Below are 20,182 nucleotides of genomic sequence, written 5' to 3'. Positions count from 1 at the left end.
TGAGCTCATGGGTGGGCAGGCCCTGGCACAGGGTGCTCAGAGAAGCTGTGGCTGCCCCTGCATCCCTGGAAGTGTCCAAGGCCAGGATGGATGGGGCTTGGAGCAGCCTGGGCTAGTGGAAGGTGTCCCTGCCCATGGCAGAAAGTGGCACTGGATGGGCTTTGAAGTCCCCACAGAAGCTTCAGCCCTCACATTCTGACATGAGTTCATGAGGCAGGAGGAAAAATAACAGTGCAAAGATAATTCCCAGGTTACCAGCTGAGCACCTCCAGCTGTCAGAGTGTTCCTCTACTTTTTGTTTTCTGGTGAATATTTTTAACAGTAGCTGCTTTTCACGGTTTATGTTCCCTAAGCACTGCTTTTCAGACAGAGGCTTTCCAATGAAGGCTAAGGCAAAAAGCATTCATATATATACTATTTCCAAGCCTTGTTCAGCCTTCTTTCCATTTAAAAACCCCACCACTCAATTAGAGAATTAACTGCCCAGAAGTAGAATGGTCCTGTTAAATTTGTTTCCAGCTGGTTCCTGGGCTATATTAAGATCTTGGTCCCTAGCAGCACTTTGTAAGACATGTCCATTCACCATATCCTCCTTCCAGTAGTATTAAATTCTTCTAAATCTACCACAGAGAAAAAGTCTGAGGAATGACATGTCAGAGGAAAGCAAACAAGCAGAAACTTGGGTGAAGATTTAGCGATGGATCACAGTTAAGGGATCCAGTTTGTGTTTGTTTCCTCTTTATTAATGAACAAAGGTTGACAGAAAAATTTTAATTAAGTTCAACTAATAACTGAACTTTAATATTCAGTTGAAAAGGATGTGTTTTGTGAGTGGTTCCAAGGATGGGAAGGAAAAAAATTCTTTCTCTATAAACAATCCTCATCTTGCTAACTGTCTCTTGACCAGCAAAGATTTTCTGCCTTGCCATGGCACTAAGGAATTCTGAGTGGGAAAGGTGCACTTGGTATGAAACCTGGTGATTAGCAACCCATCTGCTTTCAAAGAACTTCAGTTCCTTTCTAAATGCTACTAGAGTAGGAGGATGCATAATATAGCCAAAGGAAACATAGAGTGCAGTCTTGTCTCAGCTACCTTTCCTGGGAAGCCATTCAGGAGTTTACCAAAGGCTTCTAGCATTGCTCAGAGGATCCAGGAGGAGCAAGGGATCCCCCTAAAGGAAAAAAGAACAAGTAACAGCGGGATGGGCACTTCACATGCCTGCTGGCTCTGGGGGCTGCGTTGGGGCTGCCTGCAGTGGCGCTGGGGCTGCCCAGCTGCTCTGAGTTCGGGTGTGACTGGGCTGAGGGGCGAGCGAGCGCAGCGGAGAGCGGAGCGCGGCGCAGCGAGCAGAAACCAGCACGGGGCTGGGCTTGGTACCTGCAGCTGCTCCCCGTCCTTCAGCCACGAGATGCTGGGGGGAGGCACCGCGTCCGACCGGCACTCCAGCGTGGCCTGGCTGTTCTGCAGCACCGCCAGCTCCTGCGGCCCGCCGGTACCGGCGATGTTGGGGGGCACTGCAGCAAAAAACAGAACAAAATCAACACCACACACGTGAACCGGCAGGAAAACTACTTACTGGAAGTTTCCGGTTTATCTCACGTTTAAAATAAATGCAAAGCTGTGGTATCATTAAAGAGTTCTTCCTCTTAATACCTGTGTTAAATATATCAGGATATGTCACATCTCTATAGAGCAAGCACAACAAACCTGATCCAACTGAATGCTGACATCTGTGAGCTTCTTGGATATTCAAAGTAAGACTTGGAATTGTACAGAAATCAGGAGGAACTTCCCTTCTAATTGTGTATAACATTCAGAATAACCATCCTTAATCGGAAACATTAATTCTGATCATATGGTGTAATATAACAGAATATTTCACCTTTAGGAATATGGGTTTGTTAAATGAGATGCTGACATTACTTTAGCAGTTTACACTTCGAGGAAACTTTTTTTTCCTAATTTAAACTTACCATGCACTCGTACCAAATATTCTTTGTCAGCATCTCCTGCTGGGCTAGATGCTAAACATGTGTATCTTCCTGTGTCCTCCACCTAGAGACACAGAAAAACTTCAGCAGAAAACTCCAGATTATGGGGAAAATCCAGCAAAACCAAGAAATACAAACACGGTGACAACACACAAGAGGCAGCACTTGAACACAAGCACAGGAGACAAAGAATACCTGGAAAGAAAGTAATGAATTTGTTGAATATGATTTCACTTTGATGGGGTTATTCAGAGATGGCTCAGGAGCTGCAGGACCCCATAAAATCTCTCTGGATAATGTGTGTCCAGCGTTAAAGATGGAACTGACTACAGGGATCCATCTAAGGAAGGCTCAGGTTTGGGTACTGAGGAGATCCTTTTGTGCACAGTCATGAACATCTTTATGGTTTCTCCTCCCTCTAAACTCCTCATTGTACAGCCTGGAAGTGTTTGTTTTACAAACAAAAGAAGCAGCAATCATTTCCAAGCCCTATCCATCTTCTGTCTGGGGAACTTCACCCGGGCATCCATAGCTGGATCCAGCCTTACTTTACTGATGCAGGTTTTTAAAGGTTGCTTGACCTTGACCCTTCTCTGACCACAAATGCAGGTGGGTGAATTTTAGGGGTTTTTAGGACACCGCTGAGGACAGTCCTAAGGCAGGAACCATTTCAGGGATTGCAGAACTGAGGCTGTTTTGAAACAAACACTCTACCTGAGCACTGGTTATTCGGAGGGCTTCCCTTAGCATGTGAATATTGTCAGTCTGCAGCAGTGGGCGCCCATCCTTCATCCATGAGATTTTGGGCACTGGGATGCCAGAGGAGATGCAGAGAAGCTCAAGAGGGTTGTTAACAATGACAGTGAGCTCTTCTGGTTCATCCGAACCATTGATATGAGGTGGCTCTGTGGAAGGAAAAACATTCCAGTTCTTTATGGACTCTAAACACCTGTAAAAACTGACTGAAACTGATCTTGTGGGCAGAGTCTGTAGAATTAGTCTACATTAAATTATTTCTGACTGCATCATGAACTCGCTGAGGAACTCAAGTAACTTCTATCTGACTCTACCTATTAATTTGCATATTTTATGATTTGGAATTATTAGTTAGAAAATGTTTTAAAAAACACAGAGAAAACATATAACTTCAGCAAATACATTTATCAGCCTTTTAACTGTTGTGCTTTCAGCTGGGCATCATTCAAGCTGAACTTCTGCTAAGCCACGTTTATAATTTATAGCATATATTTATATTAATTATAGCACATTTCAGTACTTGGGAAATACGTATTGCACATCCACACATCTTTAGTGTCTGTCATTTCCTTATTTCTCTCATTTATTATTGATTGAAATGACCAGGTTGGACAGGGCTTGGAGCACCCTGGGCTAGTGGAAGGTGTCCCTGCCCATGGCACGGGTGGCACTGGATGGGCTTTAAGGTCCCTCCCAACCCAACCCACTCTGGGATTGTGTGAGCCCACGAAAATGCTCCTTATCCCTGGTGGTGTTTTGGGTGTCACGTCCCTGCTGGCGCTGGGAGCTGAACACTCACCCAGCACCTTGAGGACGAAGTGCTTGCTGCTCTGGCCGGCGGCGTTGGAGGCCACGCAGGTGTAGGTGCCCGAGTGGGCGGGCTCTGCCCGCAGCAGCTGCAGCAGCGCCCCGCGCCCGCCGGAGCTCAGGCCGGCCCCGAGGGGCAGCGGCAGCGCCGCGCCGTCCTTGAGCCACGACACGCTGGGGACAGGAGAGCCATCGCTCGGGCAGCCCAGGGCGGCCGCCCCTCCCCGCAGCACCAGCACCTCCTCCGTGCCCCCCGCATTGTCCAGGCTGGGCGGCACTGCGGGGACAGAGCCAGTGACACACGGGAGAGGGCACGGGGACAGAGCCAGTGACACACGGGAGAGGGCAGGGGGACAGAGACACTGCGGGGACAGAGCCAGTGACACACGGGAGAGGGCAGGGGGACAGAGACACTGCGGGGACAGAGCCAGTGACACTCGGGAGAGGGCAAGGGGACAGAGACACTGCGGGGACAGAGACACTGCGGGGACAGAGCCAGTGACACTCGGGAGAGGGCACGGGGACAGAGACACTGCGGGGACAGAGACACTGCGGGGACAGAGCCAGTGACACTCGGGAGAGGGCACGGGGACAGAGACACTGCGGGGACAGAGACACTGCGGGGACAGAGCCAGTGACACACGGGAGAGGGCAGGGGGACAGAGACACTGCGGGGACAGAGCCAGTGACACACGGGAGAGGGCACGGGGACAGAGCCACTGCGGGGACAGAGACACTGCGGGGACAGAGCCAGTCACACACGGACAGGGACACTGCAGGGACAGTGTCCCTGACTGCAGGGACAGAGCTCTGTCACAACAGCACAGGGACACTGCAGGGACAGAGCTCTGTCACACAGCACAGGGGTATTCCAGGCACAGGACAGCTGCCCTTCTGCACCTCCCTGCTTACATTACTGTGCTAAACTTCACCTACAAATTAAATATTTTTCTTTCTAAAAATCCCTGCGATACATTATGGGAATTGGAACTAGATGAGCTTTAAGGTCCCTTCCAACCCAAACCACTCTGTGATTTTATGGTTATGGGTGACAATTCAATTAAGGACTCTTCTAGGGTTAAAACACTTTCTATCTAAAAAACCCCAGCACTCTGAAAAGTTAATATTTCCCCAATGATAATCTCGAAGATATATTTGTGGCTGTCTGCAATAAGGTGTTGGTGAAAAAGAAAACTAAAGAGTAGGTTTAAGAAATCAAGAAATAAGATTCTTTACATAAAACATTTCAGAGACACTCACCCAAAACTTGCAGGTTGTAATGTTTGTTGTGCACTCCAGCCCTGTTAGATGCTACACAGGTGTACACTCCAGCATCAGATATCTGCACTCGGGCAAGCCTAAGGTAAAAACAGTTAAAGCAAGCTGTAAATAGAATACATAGAACACATTACCTTTATTATGGCATGGTTTGGATCAAATTTTACTCTTGCTTCCAAAAATACAGCAGAATTATGGTGATACTGCAAAACAGAACGGAAAGTCAGCTAGTTAAAAGAAAAAAAAAAACCCAACCTGAGGATCTGCCCAGCAGAGAGGAGCTTGATCTGGGAGGAGACAGACAGAGGAAGGCCATTCTTCAGCCAGTGGAGCTGTGGTGGGGGGGTCCCAGCAGCAGCACATTCAATATTTAGGGAGGTGTCCAAAAGGGCAGTGAGCTCCTCTGCTTCATCTTTACTGTTGGCTATCAGTGGAGGAACTGCATTTTGTAGATGATGGAAAGGAATGTATAAAAACAGGCTCTTGAAACCATTCCACCTTGTAGGAAATCCTGTCCCCAGTGCCCCACTGGCAATTCAATAATTTTTGCAGAGCAAATCTTCAGACAATAATATTGAGCATTAAAAATAATCTATTTATATATTTCAAATCGAAGCAGAGTACAATGACAGCAGAATCCTCTTTGATTTGCCAGCCTGCAGCAAGCAAGACAGAGCTCAGGGCCTGAAGTTCCTGGAGAGAGAAGGACACTGAAGGAAGGGATGGGCTGAACCCAGGGCCAGAAGGGACCACCCAAACTCATGGCCTTCAATAAATCTTAAATACAGTGAAATGACAGAGGAGGAAAGTTAGTTTATTGATGTCTAGATGCATCTGCTGACTTCATTTTTAAATAGTGAAAGTTCAAAATGTCTAGGTAAGTATTCTGGATGATGACACCAACTGCTGCTGTGGGACTCTTTGGGGTTACAGTTTAATTTGAAAGCCATGGCCTTGGGGGTTCACTACATAAAGAAGCCCAGCCAGGTGCAGCCCCAGGTGCTGGCTCAGTCAGGATCCCATCACCCACTGTCACAGTGACACCAATAAGACCTTTAAGTTGGTTATTGCTTGGACTTCCAATACAAACTGAGCACGAACTCTCTGCTGTTGACAAAGCCATTCTGTCCCAAGAAGATGTGCTGTGGTCATTCAGGACTGTTTTTTAGGATACCAAAGGTGATCTCCAATTGCTCTGCTCATGCCTGTGTACCCACTCACTCTGAGCCTGTGTCTCTGGGACAGACACCCACCCAGCAGTGAAACCCTGCCTGGGCAGAACTCTTCCCTCTCCCCTCCATTGTACTTAATGGCCACATTTTCCACAACTTGAAATACCCACTCTCTGTGCTGCTAAAGGATTACACTCACTAGTCACTGGATGTCAAAGTGTGCAATTTCCTCCAACAGTCCCTCATTTTTAAACTCTCAGGACCTTTAACTATCAGTTCTCTTCATACCACTCTGCTCTTAGCTCATGTGATTTGACTAGAATTAGGGAAGACGAAACAAAACAGCAGTGTCACAGGAAATCAGCCCCAATATATCCTTCCCCACAAGAAATAAAAAATCACCACAAGCAGAATCTCTCTATTGTGAAATCCACCACAGGAATTAATTTCTGTTTATCCCAAAACACATTTACCAGCAATTCCAACCCTTTTGTTGTTGACAGAGCATTCTGTGTAATATCTACAGCATAGGAAACTGGAAAACATGTGCATGCAGATTCCACTGCAGACAGGCACTCCTCTCTGTGCTCTCCCTTGGGAGCACTCCCAAGGATGGGATTATGGAGCAGACTTGGGTTTCACATCTGGCAGAACTCACCATACACATTCAGGTTGAAAATCCTGTCCTCCTCTCCTGCAGAGTTAGTAGCCACACAAGTGTATTTTCCTGTGTCTGAGGTGAGAGCTCTGGAGATGTTTAATGTGCTGCCATCTGGAGTCACTCTACAGGGACCATCACAAAGCACAGTGAGTTTGTTTAGTGTTCCTCTGACCTGGGAAATAAACAGTCTGGTCTGGACATTTCAGAAACTACCTCTATCCTCCTGGGAGCTTGATGAGAGAACCATTGTGTTTTGCAAAATATTTTTGTTAGAGATAGGCTAAGAAGTTTTTTTCTAGACATGTCCTGTTTAAGATTCAACTCCAGCCAGGCTTTTGAAGGATCCATAATGAAAAGCATCAAGTAAAATGTTTCCATGCCTCAGATCTTTCCTCTCCAAAGGAACTAAATGACCTTAATAAAGTTTCATGAAGCTGATGAACTTTTATGGAATTCATTAACTGAGAAAGACATAAATATCATATACTCACCTCTGTTAAGAAAATGAAATTTTAAAAAATCAAAGGACTAACAAATTATACTTGATTTATAGAAGCTAAGGAGGGAGATGTTCTTAACCTGGCTAAGCTCCAGTTCAGGCTCTCCTCATATTCCCTCCTTAGGGCCCTTAAAATTACAGAAGAGAATTGCAGTGTCTGCTTATTTTTCTTGCCTTATCCTTTGTACATCATCGCTGGCAACTGTTTTTCCGTCCTTCAGCCACTGCACATCTGGGCTGGGCACTCCAGTGGCATTGCAGAGCAGCTGGACACTCTCTCCCAGGAGGACAGGGACCTCGCTCGGCATCTCAGAGCCAGCAATGCTGGGAGGAACTGGAAATACACCATGGAGGGAAGAGATTCAGCAGCAAGAAATGTTACCTGAACTACAAACAGCCACACTGCAGTAGCTCATGAGCACCAGCACTTGGTGCAGCACTGGGGCAGGTTCTCAGCAGCTGTGGCTGCCCCTGGAAGTGTCCCAGGCCAGGCTGGATGGGGCTTGGAGTAACCTGGGACAGTGGAAGGTGTCCCTGCCCATGGCAGGGAGTGGAACTGGATGGGCTTTCAGGTCCCTTCCAGCCCAAACCAGTCTGGGATTCTGTGACCAACATCATCACAGCCCTGTGAACAGCCACACTAATTCATCCTAATCAAAGCCATTTCCAGCCTGCATTCCCAAGGAACAAGAATGATAGTCTTGCTGTCCATGAAGCCAAGACTGTCAGTCCCACTAATAAGTTCTGAGCATTTCAAAGCAATTTCAGATACATTTGATCAAACAACCAGCTTGACATTCCATTTCCAAACTTGGGGAAAAACTGCCAGGCAGGGGTACACCAGTGCAATTAATGGGGATGAGTCATTAGGAAAGGAGGAAAACACAACAGTTGCAGACTAAGGGTGATTCACAGTGAGGCAGGAGACAATTCCATAACCAATAAGGGTTTGTCATTTGAGGTGAAGGTGGGGGAAGTATTCCTAAGGAAATTCTGGCAGTTGGTCTTTGCTAACTCCTCCCATGGCACAACAGGTACCACTGCTCCTGAATCCATCTCTGTGTGCTGCCCCACAGCCAACCAAGGCAGCTCCTGTGCTCAGCAGGATGTGACCAGTAGCAGAGACACAGAACCTGCACGACTGTTCAAGTTCCAGTCAGGGCTTAAGGATATTCTTTTCCATGCAAATTTTGGACCAGAAGTATTGAATTCTCCAACCACTCTCCCCTCTGGTTACAAAAGTAACAGTCCAAATTCTCCACTTTTCTACATGGTTATGTGATCTCAGTGTCCCCAGCACAGACAGTGTCACATTCACCCAATGTTCAGTCAGTTCTGCTGCCTGCATCCTCCCCCACTGCTCACCTTGGATGGAAAGCACGTAGGTTTTCTGGGCTTTCCCCTCTGGATTGGAGGCAATACACGTGTAGGTGCCACTGTCCAGGAGCTGAGAGCGAGCGATCTGAAGTTTGCTTCCACCAGATAAAATATGAACTTCAAGAGAATCCAAGGATTCTGAAATACATGAACAAGTCATCGTTCCAAACCAGGCTATGCGGGACAAATATCTCCTTTGGGAGAAATTGTGCCATCAAAGTTTCAAAACAAAGATTCCAGTCAGTTCTGACAAGAGCCTGTCTAGAGACAAATGAAGAAGAAACACAAACCAGACAGCAAACAGCAAAGTGGTGCCTCAAAGAGGAGAAGAAGAGGAGTGAAAAGCATGAGACAACACTACCTATTGGCTTTCCATTCTTAAGCCACACCAATGTGGGTGGAGGAATTCCAGTAGCATCACACACAAAGGTGACAGGATTACTGATGGATTCACTGACCAGCTCTTGTTCAGGGCCTTCTATACTTGGAGGCACTGTGAATTGAATGGAAGCAGTAAGATTGTTATGTAAACTGATTTTGAAGTGTCTTATCTGCTATATAATAATAATTATTATAATAACAGTTGTAAATGATGCAGAGGGTGCTCACCATAAACACTGAGATGGAAATTTTTATCATCTTGTCCCGCAATATTTATGGCTTTGCACACATACTGCCCTGTGTCAGAAACCTGAAATAAAAACAAGTTTTAAAAGAAATCATTATAAATTCTTATTTTAATGCTACGGTTCACAGACATTAACAGCCTGTGCCTCTGCCAACTCAAAGTGCTTCTCACAGGATGAAAAGGAAACACATCTCCCACATAAAGCAAGTAAAACACACCACTAAAGAGTGAAACAATTGCTCGGCAGCCTCCCCCGAGCCCGGCCCACCTCTGCAGCCTTAATGCGCAGGGTCTGCCCGTGTGCCAGGAGCTCCAGCGCGGCGGAGTCGGGGATGGGGCGGCCGTTCTTGTGCCAGGTGATGACAGGTGCCGGGATGGCGTTGGACTCGCAGTCCAGCGCCACGGCCGCGCCCGCGCGCACGCTCAGCGCCGTCACCGCCGCTCCCCCCGGCGCCTTGATGCTCGGCGGCACTGCGGAGGGAGCCACACTCAGGCTGTGCTTTGTTCAAGAGACCCAGCAAAGCAGGTGAACCTCCCCACGCCTGCCAAGCAATAGGTATTGTTTCAGAAGAGAGTAAAACACAAACCGAGGACGGTCAGGAAGCTCTTCTTCTGGCTCTGCCCAGCCTGGTTCCTGGCAGTGCAGGTGTATTCCCCACCATCGGCCAGCTTGGCTCGGTGAATCTGCAGCGTCCGAGCACCTGGAGCGAGGAGAGAAGGCTGGAGATCTCCTCTTGGTGACTGTGTCAGTCCCAAAGGCTGGTTTAGAACTGCAGGGGCAACAGGCTGAGCACAGGCACAGTGCCCCACGAAGAGTGGCCTTGGGCCCTATCAAGACAAACCAAAGGCTGCAGAATAGCTGACATTCCTCACCAGGCACAATGAAAGTGTTGGAATTTGAACTGACAGGCTTCCCGTTCTTGAGCCAGCTGAGATCAGGAGGTGGAAAGCCCGTGACCTCACAAGTCAGAGAGATGAAATTATTCACCACCACGGTCAGATTCTCAGGGTTAGTCCCAACAACACTTGGAGGAACTGTGGAGAGAAAAACACATTAATAGCATCTATCACTGGATCAGCAAAGGATTTCCTACAAGATCTTGATTTACTACATTAAAGCTGAATTGCTGCACTTTGGTAAAGAGTCAGCTTGCAAAAATCTTTCACATCCTATGAATGGATCCACTGCTTTTTGGATGCATCTGGAAATATGACTGAAACTAATGTACTGGTCACTCCTGTTCCTGTACTTCACAACAGTGCCATTTATTTCATTTGCAGTCCTTCTGTGCTGGATGCTTGGGAGGGCTAATGAATCTACATGAGATCCTGATGATGCACTGGCAATTTACCAACACTGCTCATGGACATTTGCTGTGTGAGGCAGGACAGAGCAAATTCCCATTGTTGGGATATGTAGGATGACAATCACTTCTTCCTGATTCCTTGCTGCTCCTGTTCTCTCTGGAACAGTCCATTTTACACCTACACAGACCCCAAACTTATTCCTCCTGACACAGTTCAGAGTTGTTCTGTCAACCAGACAAACCTGTTGCTTAGCAGTGAGCTAAGCACTGGAAAATCCTGGCATGCAGCATTGCTCCAAGGGGTGCATTCCTTAAGCTTACAAGTCCCAGAATTTTAAAATCAAGAATAGTTTGACATGTGACCTTTCTATACGAATGATTTAAAATGAAAGAACTGTAAATCTCTTCCTTTTAATAACCCCCAAGCTCCAGTTGCCATGTTTTTGCAGTGGGGATATATAAAACACTTAAGAGGAAAGCAAAAGCATGTTCTTGGCTTTATTGGGTGGAAAAATCATTCCAAAGAACACATGGGATCCTCCTCTTCAAAGACAGAAAGACTGAAGTATTTTGGCCCATCTCCACCTGAAATGCTCCAGCTGTCTGCTGTCACTTGAGTGACACAAACCAGTCATTAAGGCAAGTTTATGGCTCCTCTGGGCACTGCACAAACAAGAGCAGTCCATGCAAATGGGGAATTCAGTCCACATTTCTCTGCTTGGAATAACTGAAGAATATTTCCCCGATAAAGAGGATAAAACGGAGCAACTGGAGAATTCTGATCTGATGACATTTGATAGTTATTTATATTTATGTGCTTTTACAGTTTCTTTTTCACAGATGTGATTATTGGCAGTGGGTAATTTAATGTACAGGGCCGAATCTCAGCTGTCTTTAATGAAATTTGCTTTAATTGTGTCAGTGGTTGATTTCAACTTCTGCACCAAAGAACACTCACTAATGTACCACAGGTAATCTGCATATGCAAATGTATCTGTATGTGCATAAAGACACAGTCATGAGCCCAAATATAGCATTCAGCATGAAAATTACCAATTATTTCCCTACTATTTTAAATCTGAGTGCTTATTTCTTAGGCTTTAGAAGGTGTTATATTGATTTTATTACTCACCTTGGAGATCAGAAGTGAATTTTTCAATTTATTAAAGAGCATCATCTTTAGTATTTTATTAAAATTTATGAGAGCAGTTCTATTAGAAACACATAAAAATGCTGGGAAATAGCCTCTTTTTTGGCACTGACAAAACACAGATCCTGCTGCTTACTGATAATGCATTTTCCTTAGTCCTTCACCCTGTGTGGTCTTTTCCTGAACAGCTACACTCTAATTTTTCAAATTAAACTGCATTAAAAAATAGACCTAAGTTTGCAATATTGTTGAGTTAGAATTGAAACTTCATGCAAATATTTCTTTTAAGAGAATAGTATTTAGCCATTGTCATTAAAACCAAATATTTTTAAGACAAGTTTAAATTTAAATACAAATGTCAGGGAAAGTGAAATATTTTGATTTAAAAGCAAAGCTCACACATCAGGATATCTGGACAGACTCCACCGTCTGTCCAGAAAATAACTCCAGGGCAAAGTCTTCCCACTATTTTTGGCTAAATGCACTGCTGAGTAGTAAAAAGTGCTATAAATCTGTGCCATGTAGTAGGTAAATTTGCTGCATGCGTGACAGAGAAAAGAATACAATTATTCCGTGTGCAATAAGCTGACTCCTCACATTCCTGGGATGCTGGTGCTGTGTTTAGGTGGGAGAAAGGACAGCCCTTGTTTTCTATCAGATAAAGCAGAAAAAAATGTAGCTGCTAGTATTCCTCTCAGGTTGAAACATGGAATGGTGCAGAAGAATTGGTGGGAATGCTGCTTCTTTCCTCTTCAGGATGGAAAGCTGAAAGTGGGCAGAACTAGAAGGGGAAGGCTGGTTTTACTCTGCAATGTTAATTAGAGATGTCTGGATTTTCTGAAGTTACCAGGAGAAGGAATGGAAGGTAGTGGAGACTGTTCTATGAAAAATGCCTTGATTGTATTTGTCTTAGACCTCTGATGCTCAAAGCCAACATTTATTTTAACCCCATTGTAACTCCACAAGGAAACCAAAAGCAGAGAACAGAAAGGAACCTCAAAGAGCATATTTCTAAAAATCAAGCTTTTACAAGCTGTGCACCTTTGTTTAATGATTTATATCATTGATTTCTTTGAAAAAATGCATTTTCTGAATGTATCTAAACAGGCTCTAAAGCAGCTTATAGTTCATGATTCCAGGGCTCAGCAACCCAAACTGGTTGAACACAGCCACCAGGCTCCCTCAAGAACAATTCCCACCTCTCTGGAACATGTATGAGGAGCTAAAGCCACATTGCCAAGGTACTTTAAACTTAAATATCATGAAGTTCTGGTCTGTCAGAATCTCCATCACACCCACCAGGACTCACATGAATGAAGCTGAGGGGGTCTGAGCACTCTGCTAAAAGTAACACATCCAAGCTGAACCAGCGTTTGACAGAAGACAGAAATGATGGGTGATGGTACTTACTGTGAACGTTGAGGTTAAAATACTTCTTGGCACTTCCAGCTGTATTTTCTGCAATGCAGACATACCTGCCAGTATCTGTTATTTGGGAATTCAAAATCTAGGGCAAAAAAAGACAAAACATGGCTTTGGAGCTAACATAAAGACAACTCACTGCCAAAGAAGCAAGTGGAGAGGATTAAGCCCAGCTCTCTGCTTTCATAGTTTTATTCAATTTCATTCATCCATGGGAAGCTCTTCAGAATATCCTATTTTCACTATTTCTAAAACAAAGTCAATAATATTTAAAAGCAAGTGGTTTCAACTGATCCCACAAATGGTTGGATCTGAGGAACTACATGGGAGTGAGAAGCGGCAGGTGAGGGACAGAAACAAAGGACAAAAACTCATTATGTTAGCAGCATCTTGTAGGAGAAAGAAAATACTTCCTGCTTGGCAAAACCAGCCAGGTTTTGTTGCCAAAACCCAGTTTTTCCACCATGAAAAAGGTTACACTACCTGTAGCCTCCTTCCATTGGACAGAAATGTGCGTTTGTCATCCTCTGCCAGGAGCTGGCCATCCTTCTGCCAGGTGATCCTTGGGGAGGGGCTCCCACTGGGAATGCAGTCCATGGCTACCTCCTTGCCCACCAGCACGGTCACCTCCTCAGGCAGGTCCCCGTCGGCCCCACTGATGGATGGGGGAGCTGCAGGGAGCAGAGGTGAGGAGAAACTCACTCAGCACCTCTCGGGTGGTTGTGAGGTTAGACTGGGTTTGCAGGAGGAAGGAGTGAAACCCTCAGTGCACCCAGTGAAAGATAAAGCCATCCCATGGGTAGTGCACTCCAAGGACTGCAGCAGAACTACCCTTATTCACAGCACACAGAGAGGAGGAGAGGTGAAAACCCATCTTCCAATTATTCCACTGTGTTCTTTGCCATCAAAATAAAGGATGATTTCCAAGCAGGACCCCTTTGTAACAACAAATCAGTATTTTCAGTGGTGTAACACTGCCATAGAGGCAAAGAAGCGTTTCCCAAGGCTAAAATGTTGAGTACATTAACAGACAAAAAAGGTCATCCAAACAGTTGTGCAGGCATTCATTAATCTAAATCCTCAGTTCCCTTCAGGTTTCAGGAGTTCTGCAGCTATTGTGGAAAATGATGGCCAAAATAAAGAAAGAGAGAAAAATTTTGAAAGAAAGAGAAAGGTCACAATTCTCAATGGGAAGCTGAAGAGAGAACAAGAGATACCAAGATAAAACCTGGATTTTTACCTATGCTTTTCCTTCTGGTGAATAGTGAGAGCTGTAACACAGCTGAGCTCCTGTAATAACAATCTACACACATGGAACTAAGAACATCAACACTCTGTTCACACAGCTCTGTACAGCTATATAACTCTAGCACCCTCAACACATTAACGTTGTAGTTTACAAACAAATATTAAAACCACTAGGGACTCCTAGACTACAATGGTTAGTTATTTTGCACAGAAGCCCTTTTTTGGCACTCAGAGGAGAAGGGGAGCTCACAGAGCACTCGGACGTCGTAGTGGATGGAGTCCTGCCCCGCCTCGTTGACGGCCACGCACTCGTATCTGCCGGCATCGCCCGCCCGGGCCCGCGCAATCTGCAGCACCCGGCCTCCTGCAAGCAAAAACCCAAGGCTGCATCAGCCACTCTCCATCATCTCCACACCACATCCCGCCAGAGACCTGAGCAAGCAAATTTACAAATGGTCAGCATTTGGTCTGAATTATAAGTAGCTGAAGGTTTTTATTTCGCGGCTACTTTTTCTACAGGAGGATAGTTGGAGCGCAGCCATGCTCATACTGAAATGTTAGAAAAGAGCAATTAATTCCACATCAAGGAATAACATGCTGCAACAATATGCAGCAAGGCATTGCTTTTCCATCAAAAATAGAAATATTTCTCAGTCAGATGACAAGGAACTAATAGGCAAAAGGAAATATAAGCACAGAATATTCCGTTCCAAACAGAAAAGATTCACTTCTGAGGCTCAGAGGTGCTTTTCACTCTGTTCTTCACAAAAGCATAGCCATATAAATACCTTCACAAGGAGAGGAAATCTTAGGAATACACTTGGGGAGTATTTGTCATTGCTCTCTCAAGAGATGAACAAGATGGACAAGCAGGTGTTCCCTTTTTACCATTGCCCTTCTTTAAACACTCCATCCCAAACCATCTCTGCATAGCAACACTCATGACTGTAGGCAGCTCCTTCCCTTCCCCACGAGCTTAAGGAGATCATGGCCATCTTTCTGCTGTGAACATGCTTTCCATGCCTCACCCCTTGGTTAAGAGTCTTTTCCAACTATCTTTTTATGAAAGCAAATTTAAGAAGGAAATCAATCAGGAACACATCAGAGAGAAGGTATCATTGCTGTATTTCATCTTGCAACACACTGAAGTGTCCAAGGCCAGGCTGGATGGGGCTTGAAGCAACCTGAGATAGTGGAAGGTGTCCCTGCCCATGGCAGGGGGTGGACTGAGATGGGCCTTAAGATTCCTTCAAACCAAACTGTTCTGAGATTCCATGATTCACTGTGAGAGTTCAATGGTGACATCCACACCATTTTAGGGACTACTTCTTAAATGAAAGAAAACAACTTAAGGCCAAGGACTGGAGAGACACATTTCCAGCTAATGAAGCCTGAAAAGAACATTAAAGAAGCGTTCTGAAGGGGAGAAGTGTATCATCACTACACAAATACCAGCACTAAGGCCATTTCTTAATAATAGTTTGGGTTGGAAGGGTCCTTAGAGATCATCCAGTTCCACCACCTGCCATGGGCAGGGACACCTCCCACTATCCCAGGTTGCTCCAACCACTGTCCAGGCCAGCCTTGGACACTGCCAGGGATCCAGGGGCAGCCACAGCTTCTCTGGGCACCCTGTGCCAGGGCCTCTCCATCCTCAGAGCCAAGAATTGCTTCCCAATATCCAATCAAAACCCACTCTCTTTTGAGTCCACACCCTTGTCCTGTCCCTCCATCCCTTGTAAACAGTCCCTCTCCATCTTTTCTCTCAGCCCCTTCAGGCACTGCAAGGCCACAGTGAGGTCACCCTGGCTGAACAATCTCTTCTCCAGGCTGAACAATCCCAACTCTCCCAGCCCTTCCTCACAGGAGGGGGGCTCCATCCCTCTGATCACCTCGATGCAGGGCCAGCTGAACACCCACCTGGCAGGATGAGCACTCTGTCACTGGAGCTCAGGGGATGCCCATCCTTAAACCACGTGAGCACAGGGGGAGGAACAGCGTTGGTCTCACAGTACAGCGAGAGGGGGTTGTTGACAATCACTTCTTTACTTTCTCCACCTCTTTCTACATCCACTGTGTTCCCAGCTTCCCATTCCCTGTAAGGCTTTTGGAAGCTAGGAGGAACTACAACAAAGAAGAGGAAAACTGTTAGCATTTTGCAGCAGAAATAGCTGGTTTTGAAGTCAAGAAATAAGAAGGTATTGTACTGTTCAACAGCAGCAATAAAAATTAAATTGATTTAATAAATCAACTCCTCCCCCCACTTTAAGTTACCCAGGAAAATTCTAGCTCTTCTAGAATGAACAATTGAGCAATTTACTGAGTATTTTTTGAAGAGTAATAAATAACAGTGTAAGATGACCTGGTAACAAACACAGAGGGTATTCATCAACAAAAATACTTAAACAATGAGGTATCTGGTTTCACTCAAGCTCTCGTTTTGTCTAAATTTTCAGAAATTACTCATGATTGTTTCCTTGTATTTACACACAGTAGGCCAACAGGATGCTTACGTCTGGGGCCTCTAAATACTACTCAAAATAGAAAAATAAAGTATGTCTTAGTTCAAAACAAATTAAAAATTTTCATGGTGTTTAGGGGAAGATCAGAGTTGCTATATCATTGCACTGATTTCAGAACACAATATATAAAAGAATAACCAAATAGAACTGATGCCTTGAGAAGGCTGACCTGGAACAGAGACTAGACAGAGCTAAGAGAATAAAGTAGGTATTTATTAAAAGGCCTTTAAGGATACACCTTAAAGAGCCTGGCCAGGGCTATACCCAAGATGGACTCAAAACGGTCACAAAATGGACAAACAGTTGCAAGGTTTCCCAGTTTTATAAGCTTTGGTCCATTTGCATATTGGGGTTAATTGTCCAATTACAGCTTCAGGTTATCAAGTTCCATCCTCCTTGTTCTCTCCTTTCAGCCCTCTGTTTATGCTTTTTTGGGTCTGAAACTTGTAATGGCTGTCTTTGGTCTCAAGCTGGTAAAGGATTGTTTTGTCTCCCTCTCTCTTGTGAAGAGAGCTTACTGACACTTAGTGTGAGGCTCAGAGCTACACACCAGGCAGCACAGAATCTGAAAAACTTGAAAGCTAAAACTTAAGGCATCACTACACATCAGCAATGAGCAAAATATCCCTGAATCAAAGCCACACGAAACACAAAAGCATTGGGTTTGACCACACAAGGGTAAAGGACTTAAAATTATCAATTCCAACATCCCAGAATACTAGAGAAGCAGGCTGGCGGGGGAGTTTTATTACCCTTTTACCTTGTATATTTACATCAAACTCCAGCTCATCCTCCCCAGCAATGTTGGAGGCCAGACAAGCGTAGCGCCCCATGTCTGACACCCGGGCCTCTCTGATGTGCAGGGTGTGGCCACCGCCCTGGATCAGGACATGCTCATCTGCCCGCAGTGGCTGCAACGTCAATTCAAATGAAAATTAACACTCTGCAAAGAGCACACTGGAAATAGCCAGATTTGTGGTGGCAATATGAGTAAACTCAATCAAGCTCCAGGTTCCTGGAGACTGTTTTCATAGCTGTCAGAAACTCTCCATTTTCATCCTTCTGATCATTGTGGCTGGTCTCCTCAAGGAGGTGATTTTCCATCACTCCTAGCCCCAGGATGCTGCTGAGAGGAGCAATGACATCCCCAGCAGGCCAGGGCTCTTGTGACCTTGGATCCAGTCAGGCTGATCCAATCCCTGAACTCACTGGCCAAGCTTCCAATACATGGAAAACTCCTAGCTTTCTCTGAGGTGAACAAATAGATCTAACCCATCCTACAGATCTGCTGCCCAGCACGGGCTCGGTTTGAACACGAAATGGACAGAGCAGCAGCACAGAGAGACACAGGATTAGATATTCCCATGCCCAAATGTGGCTCACACATGACAGCAAAGGCTGCAGTAGCACTAATCTGTTCTGTTCTGTGTGTCCAGAACACATTACATGTGCTCATCTACATCAGCAGCCTGGTCTAGTGGGAGGTGTCCCTGCCCATGGCAGGGGTGGAACTGGATGGGCTTCGAGGTCCCTTCCAACCCAAACCATGCCAGGAGCCCACACTTCCATGATTAGGGAGTCAGCACTGAACTCCAGGCCTGCCAGGGACAATTCATTCAGTCCTTGGACTGCAGGGCACACTTGAAACAGCTAGAGGGTGATCACCCAGGTTATTCCCACACGCATGTTAAATCCAGGAAGATCTGCTCCATGATGAGTGCCCTACCAAGAACGGCTCAAGCAAGAGATTATATCCTCCTTTCTTACAGAAGAGCAGCACAGTTCCTTTTTTATTCATCCCCTGTGCTATATTTCAGTGTGTCCCCATGCCCTGCCCATCCCCAGCTCTCCAGACAGATTCATGGAGCGCTGTGTGTGGCAGGGCTTGTGCCTCACCCCCCCAGAGCATCCAGATGCTCTTGTGGCTTTGTGAGCTCTGCCAGGACCGAGGGGGAGGCTCTGCAACTTCTGCAAGGGCAGCACTCGAGGGAACCATCTATAACAGGGCCTTTGGGAGCTTTACACAACAGCCACAGGCCCTGTGGTCACACCATGGGATGCTCCTGCCTCCAAGGGCACTCCCTCTCCCAGCGCAGGCCAGTGCCAGGCCTGAAGCTGCAGCCTCGGGGTCTCAGGCACTGCCAGGCACCCACCAAAGGCCAGGATGTCAAATTGCAGAGGTCTGGGTGCCAGCAAACACCCAAACTGCTGGGTGGTGATTCTGCCAGCAGCAGGGAGCCAGAGTGCCTCCTGCTGCCCTGCATGGATGCTGTTTGCAGGGTCAGGGACACACAGCTGTCCCTGTCCCACATCCCCTCAGAGGAAGGAATCGAGGTTGTGACTGGCCTGTCCATCCTTGTACCAGCTGATGGTGGCAGCAGGAATGGCATGAGCTTCACACTCCAGAGTCAGGCTGTGGTTCACTCTGATCTTCACCTCCCTGGGGGACAGCCCTGTCCCCGAGATGTCCCCTTTGGCAATGGTGGGTGGAACTGCACACAAAGACAGAGAGGGGAGAGACTGTCACAGCTTACTGACTGCTGCAGCATTTCAACCTTAACTGGAAAAAGAGAGATCCCGGATGGCAACCTCCAGGAAAGCACGTGCATTCCCCCACTAAACTGCCTCCTGCCCACAGCCAAATTATTACTTTATATATAATATGTATTTTCAGCCATTTTTAGTACAGTTATTTGGTACAAAAATATACAGAACTGTGTTCAACGCTTTTAAACAAGCAGGTTTTTAAACATGCAAACCTGACTACAGCCCTACCTAACTACAGCACTTCATTATTACGTGTCTGGCTTCAATTCTGTAAAGTTCAGTGTATTGCAGTCATTAAAGAGCATTTTAATGGAAACCAATATTCCCAGAAACATATGTTTGATCACAAGTCCACAATCAGGGTAGCTGGTCAAAACTCAACATTTCCACTGAAATCCTAGTATTGCAAAATCCTGTTTCTTTCTGAATCAGAAGGAAAATAGAATGTTTCAAAATTCTTCATCTACCCCCCAGCTTGGTCTTGTAGTATTTTTGAAATCATGTAAAATGCTTTCAGAGCATTTTCTGCTCTTTTTTTCCACTGGGAATTTTTAAATTTTCCCCTAATACTTACAGTATCCTAATAACTGACAGTTGCAATGGCATCTGGGGGTGGAGGGCACTATGTTCTCACATAGCCATGCATTAGTAATGAACTCTTTTGTCATCTTCTCATTATTCCAAATTCAGTGGGGCCTTATTAGGGACTTAGTGTAATGAAATAATGGTATGGTTACTGTAAGGGAGCAAACCAATTCCAAATCAGACTGGGAAATTTTTAAAAAGGTAAAAATCCTGCTTGATTGAGCCCATAAT

At 45.7% G+C, this 20,182-nt stretch overlaps 1 protein-coding gene across 6 annotated transcripts in view; it reads right to left on the bottom strand.

The window, feature by feature from the left end:
- Positions 1-20,182, bottom strand: part of HMCN1 (hemicentin 1) — a 165,471-nt gene that overhangs the window by 30,856 nt on the left and 114,433 nt on the right. For all 6 annotated transcript variants that reach the window (XR_010081490.1, XR_010081491.1, XR_010081492.1 and 3 more), the window contains 20 exons: positions 19,166-19,311; positions 17,580-17,730; positions 16,218-16,421; positions 14,548-14,661; positions 13,533-13,720; positions 13,038-13,134; positions 10,044-10,205; positions 9,758-9,871; positions 9,439-9,641; positions 9,152-9,233; positions 8,904-9,035; positions 8,531-8,680; positions 7,340-7,499; positions 6,664-6,788; positions 5,089-5,272; positions 4,816-4,913; positions 3,548-3,832; positions 2,707-2,897; positions 1,975-2,056; positions 1,379-1,515 (listed from right to left, as the gene is read on the bottom strand). Coding sequence is in view for 3 of the 6 variants with exons in the window: in XM_063407765.1 (XP_063263835.1) it covers positions 1,379-1,515; positions 1,975-2,056; positions 2,707-2,897; positions 3,548-3,832; positions 4,816-4,913; positions 5,089-5,272; positions 6,664-6,788; positions 7,340-7,499; positions 8,531-8,680; positions 8,904-9,035; positions 9,152-9,233; positions 9,439-9,641; positions 9,758-9,871; positions 10,044-10,205; positions 13,038-13,134; positions 13,533-13,720; positions 14,548-14,661; positions 16,218-16,421; positions 17,580-17,730; positions 19,166-19,311 (3,005 nt within the window). In the remaining 3 variants the exon portion in view is untranslated. The remainder of the gene's footprint in view (positions 1-1,378; positions 1,516-1,974; positions 2,057-2,706; positions 2,898-3,547; positions 3,833-4,815; positions 4,914-5,088; positions 5,273-6,663; positions 6,789-7,339; positions 7,500-8,530; positions 8,681-8,903; positions 9,036-9,151; positions 9,234-9,438; positions 9,642-9,757; positions 9,872-10,043; positions 10,206-13,037; positions 13,135-13,532; positions 13,721-14,547; positions 14,662-16,217; positions 16,422-17,579; positions 17,731-19,165; positions 19,312-20,182) is intronic.

The sequence above is a fragment of the Prinia subflava genome, chromosome 10, assembly GCF_021018805.1.
Source record: "Prinia subflava isolate CZ2003 ecotype Zambia chromosome 10, Cam_Psub_1.2, whole genome shotgun sequence".
Taxonomy (NCBI): Eukaryota; Metazoa; Chordata; class Aves; order Passeriformes; family Cisticolidae; genus Prinia; species Prinia subflava.
The sequence above is the reverse complement of the archived record's forward strand: the minus strand, read 5'-3'. Positions and strand labels throughout refer to the sequence as shown.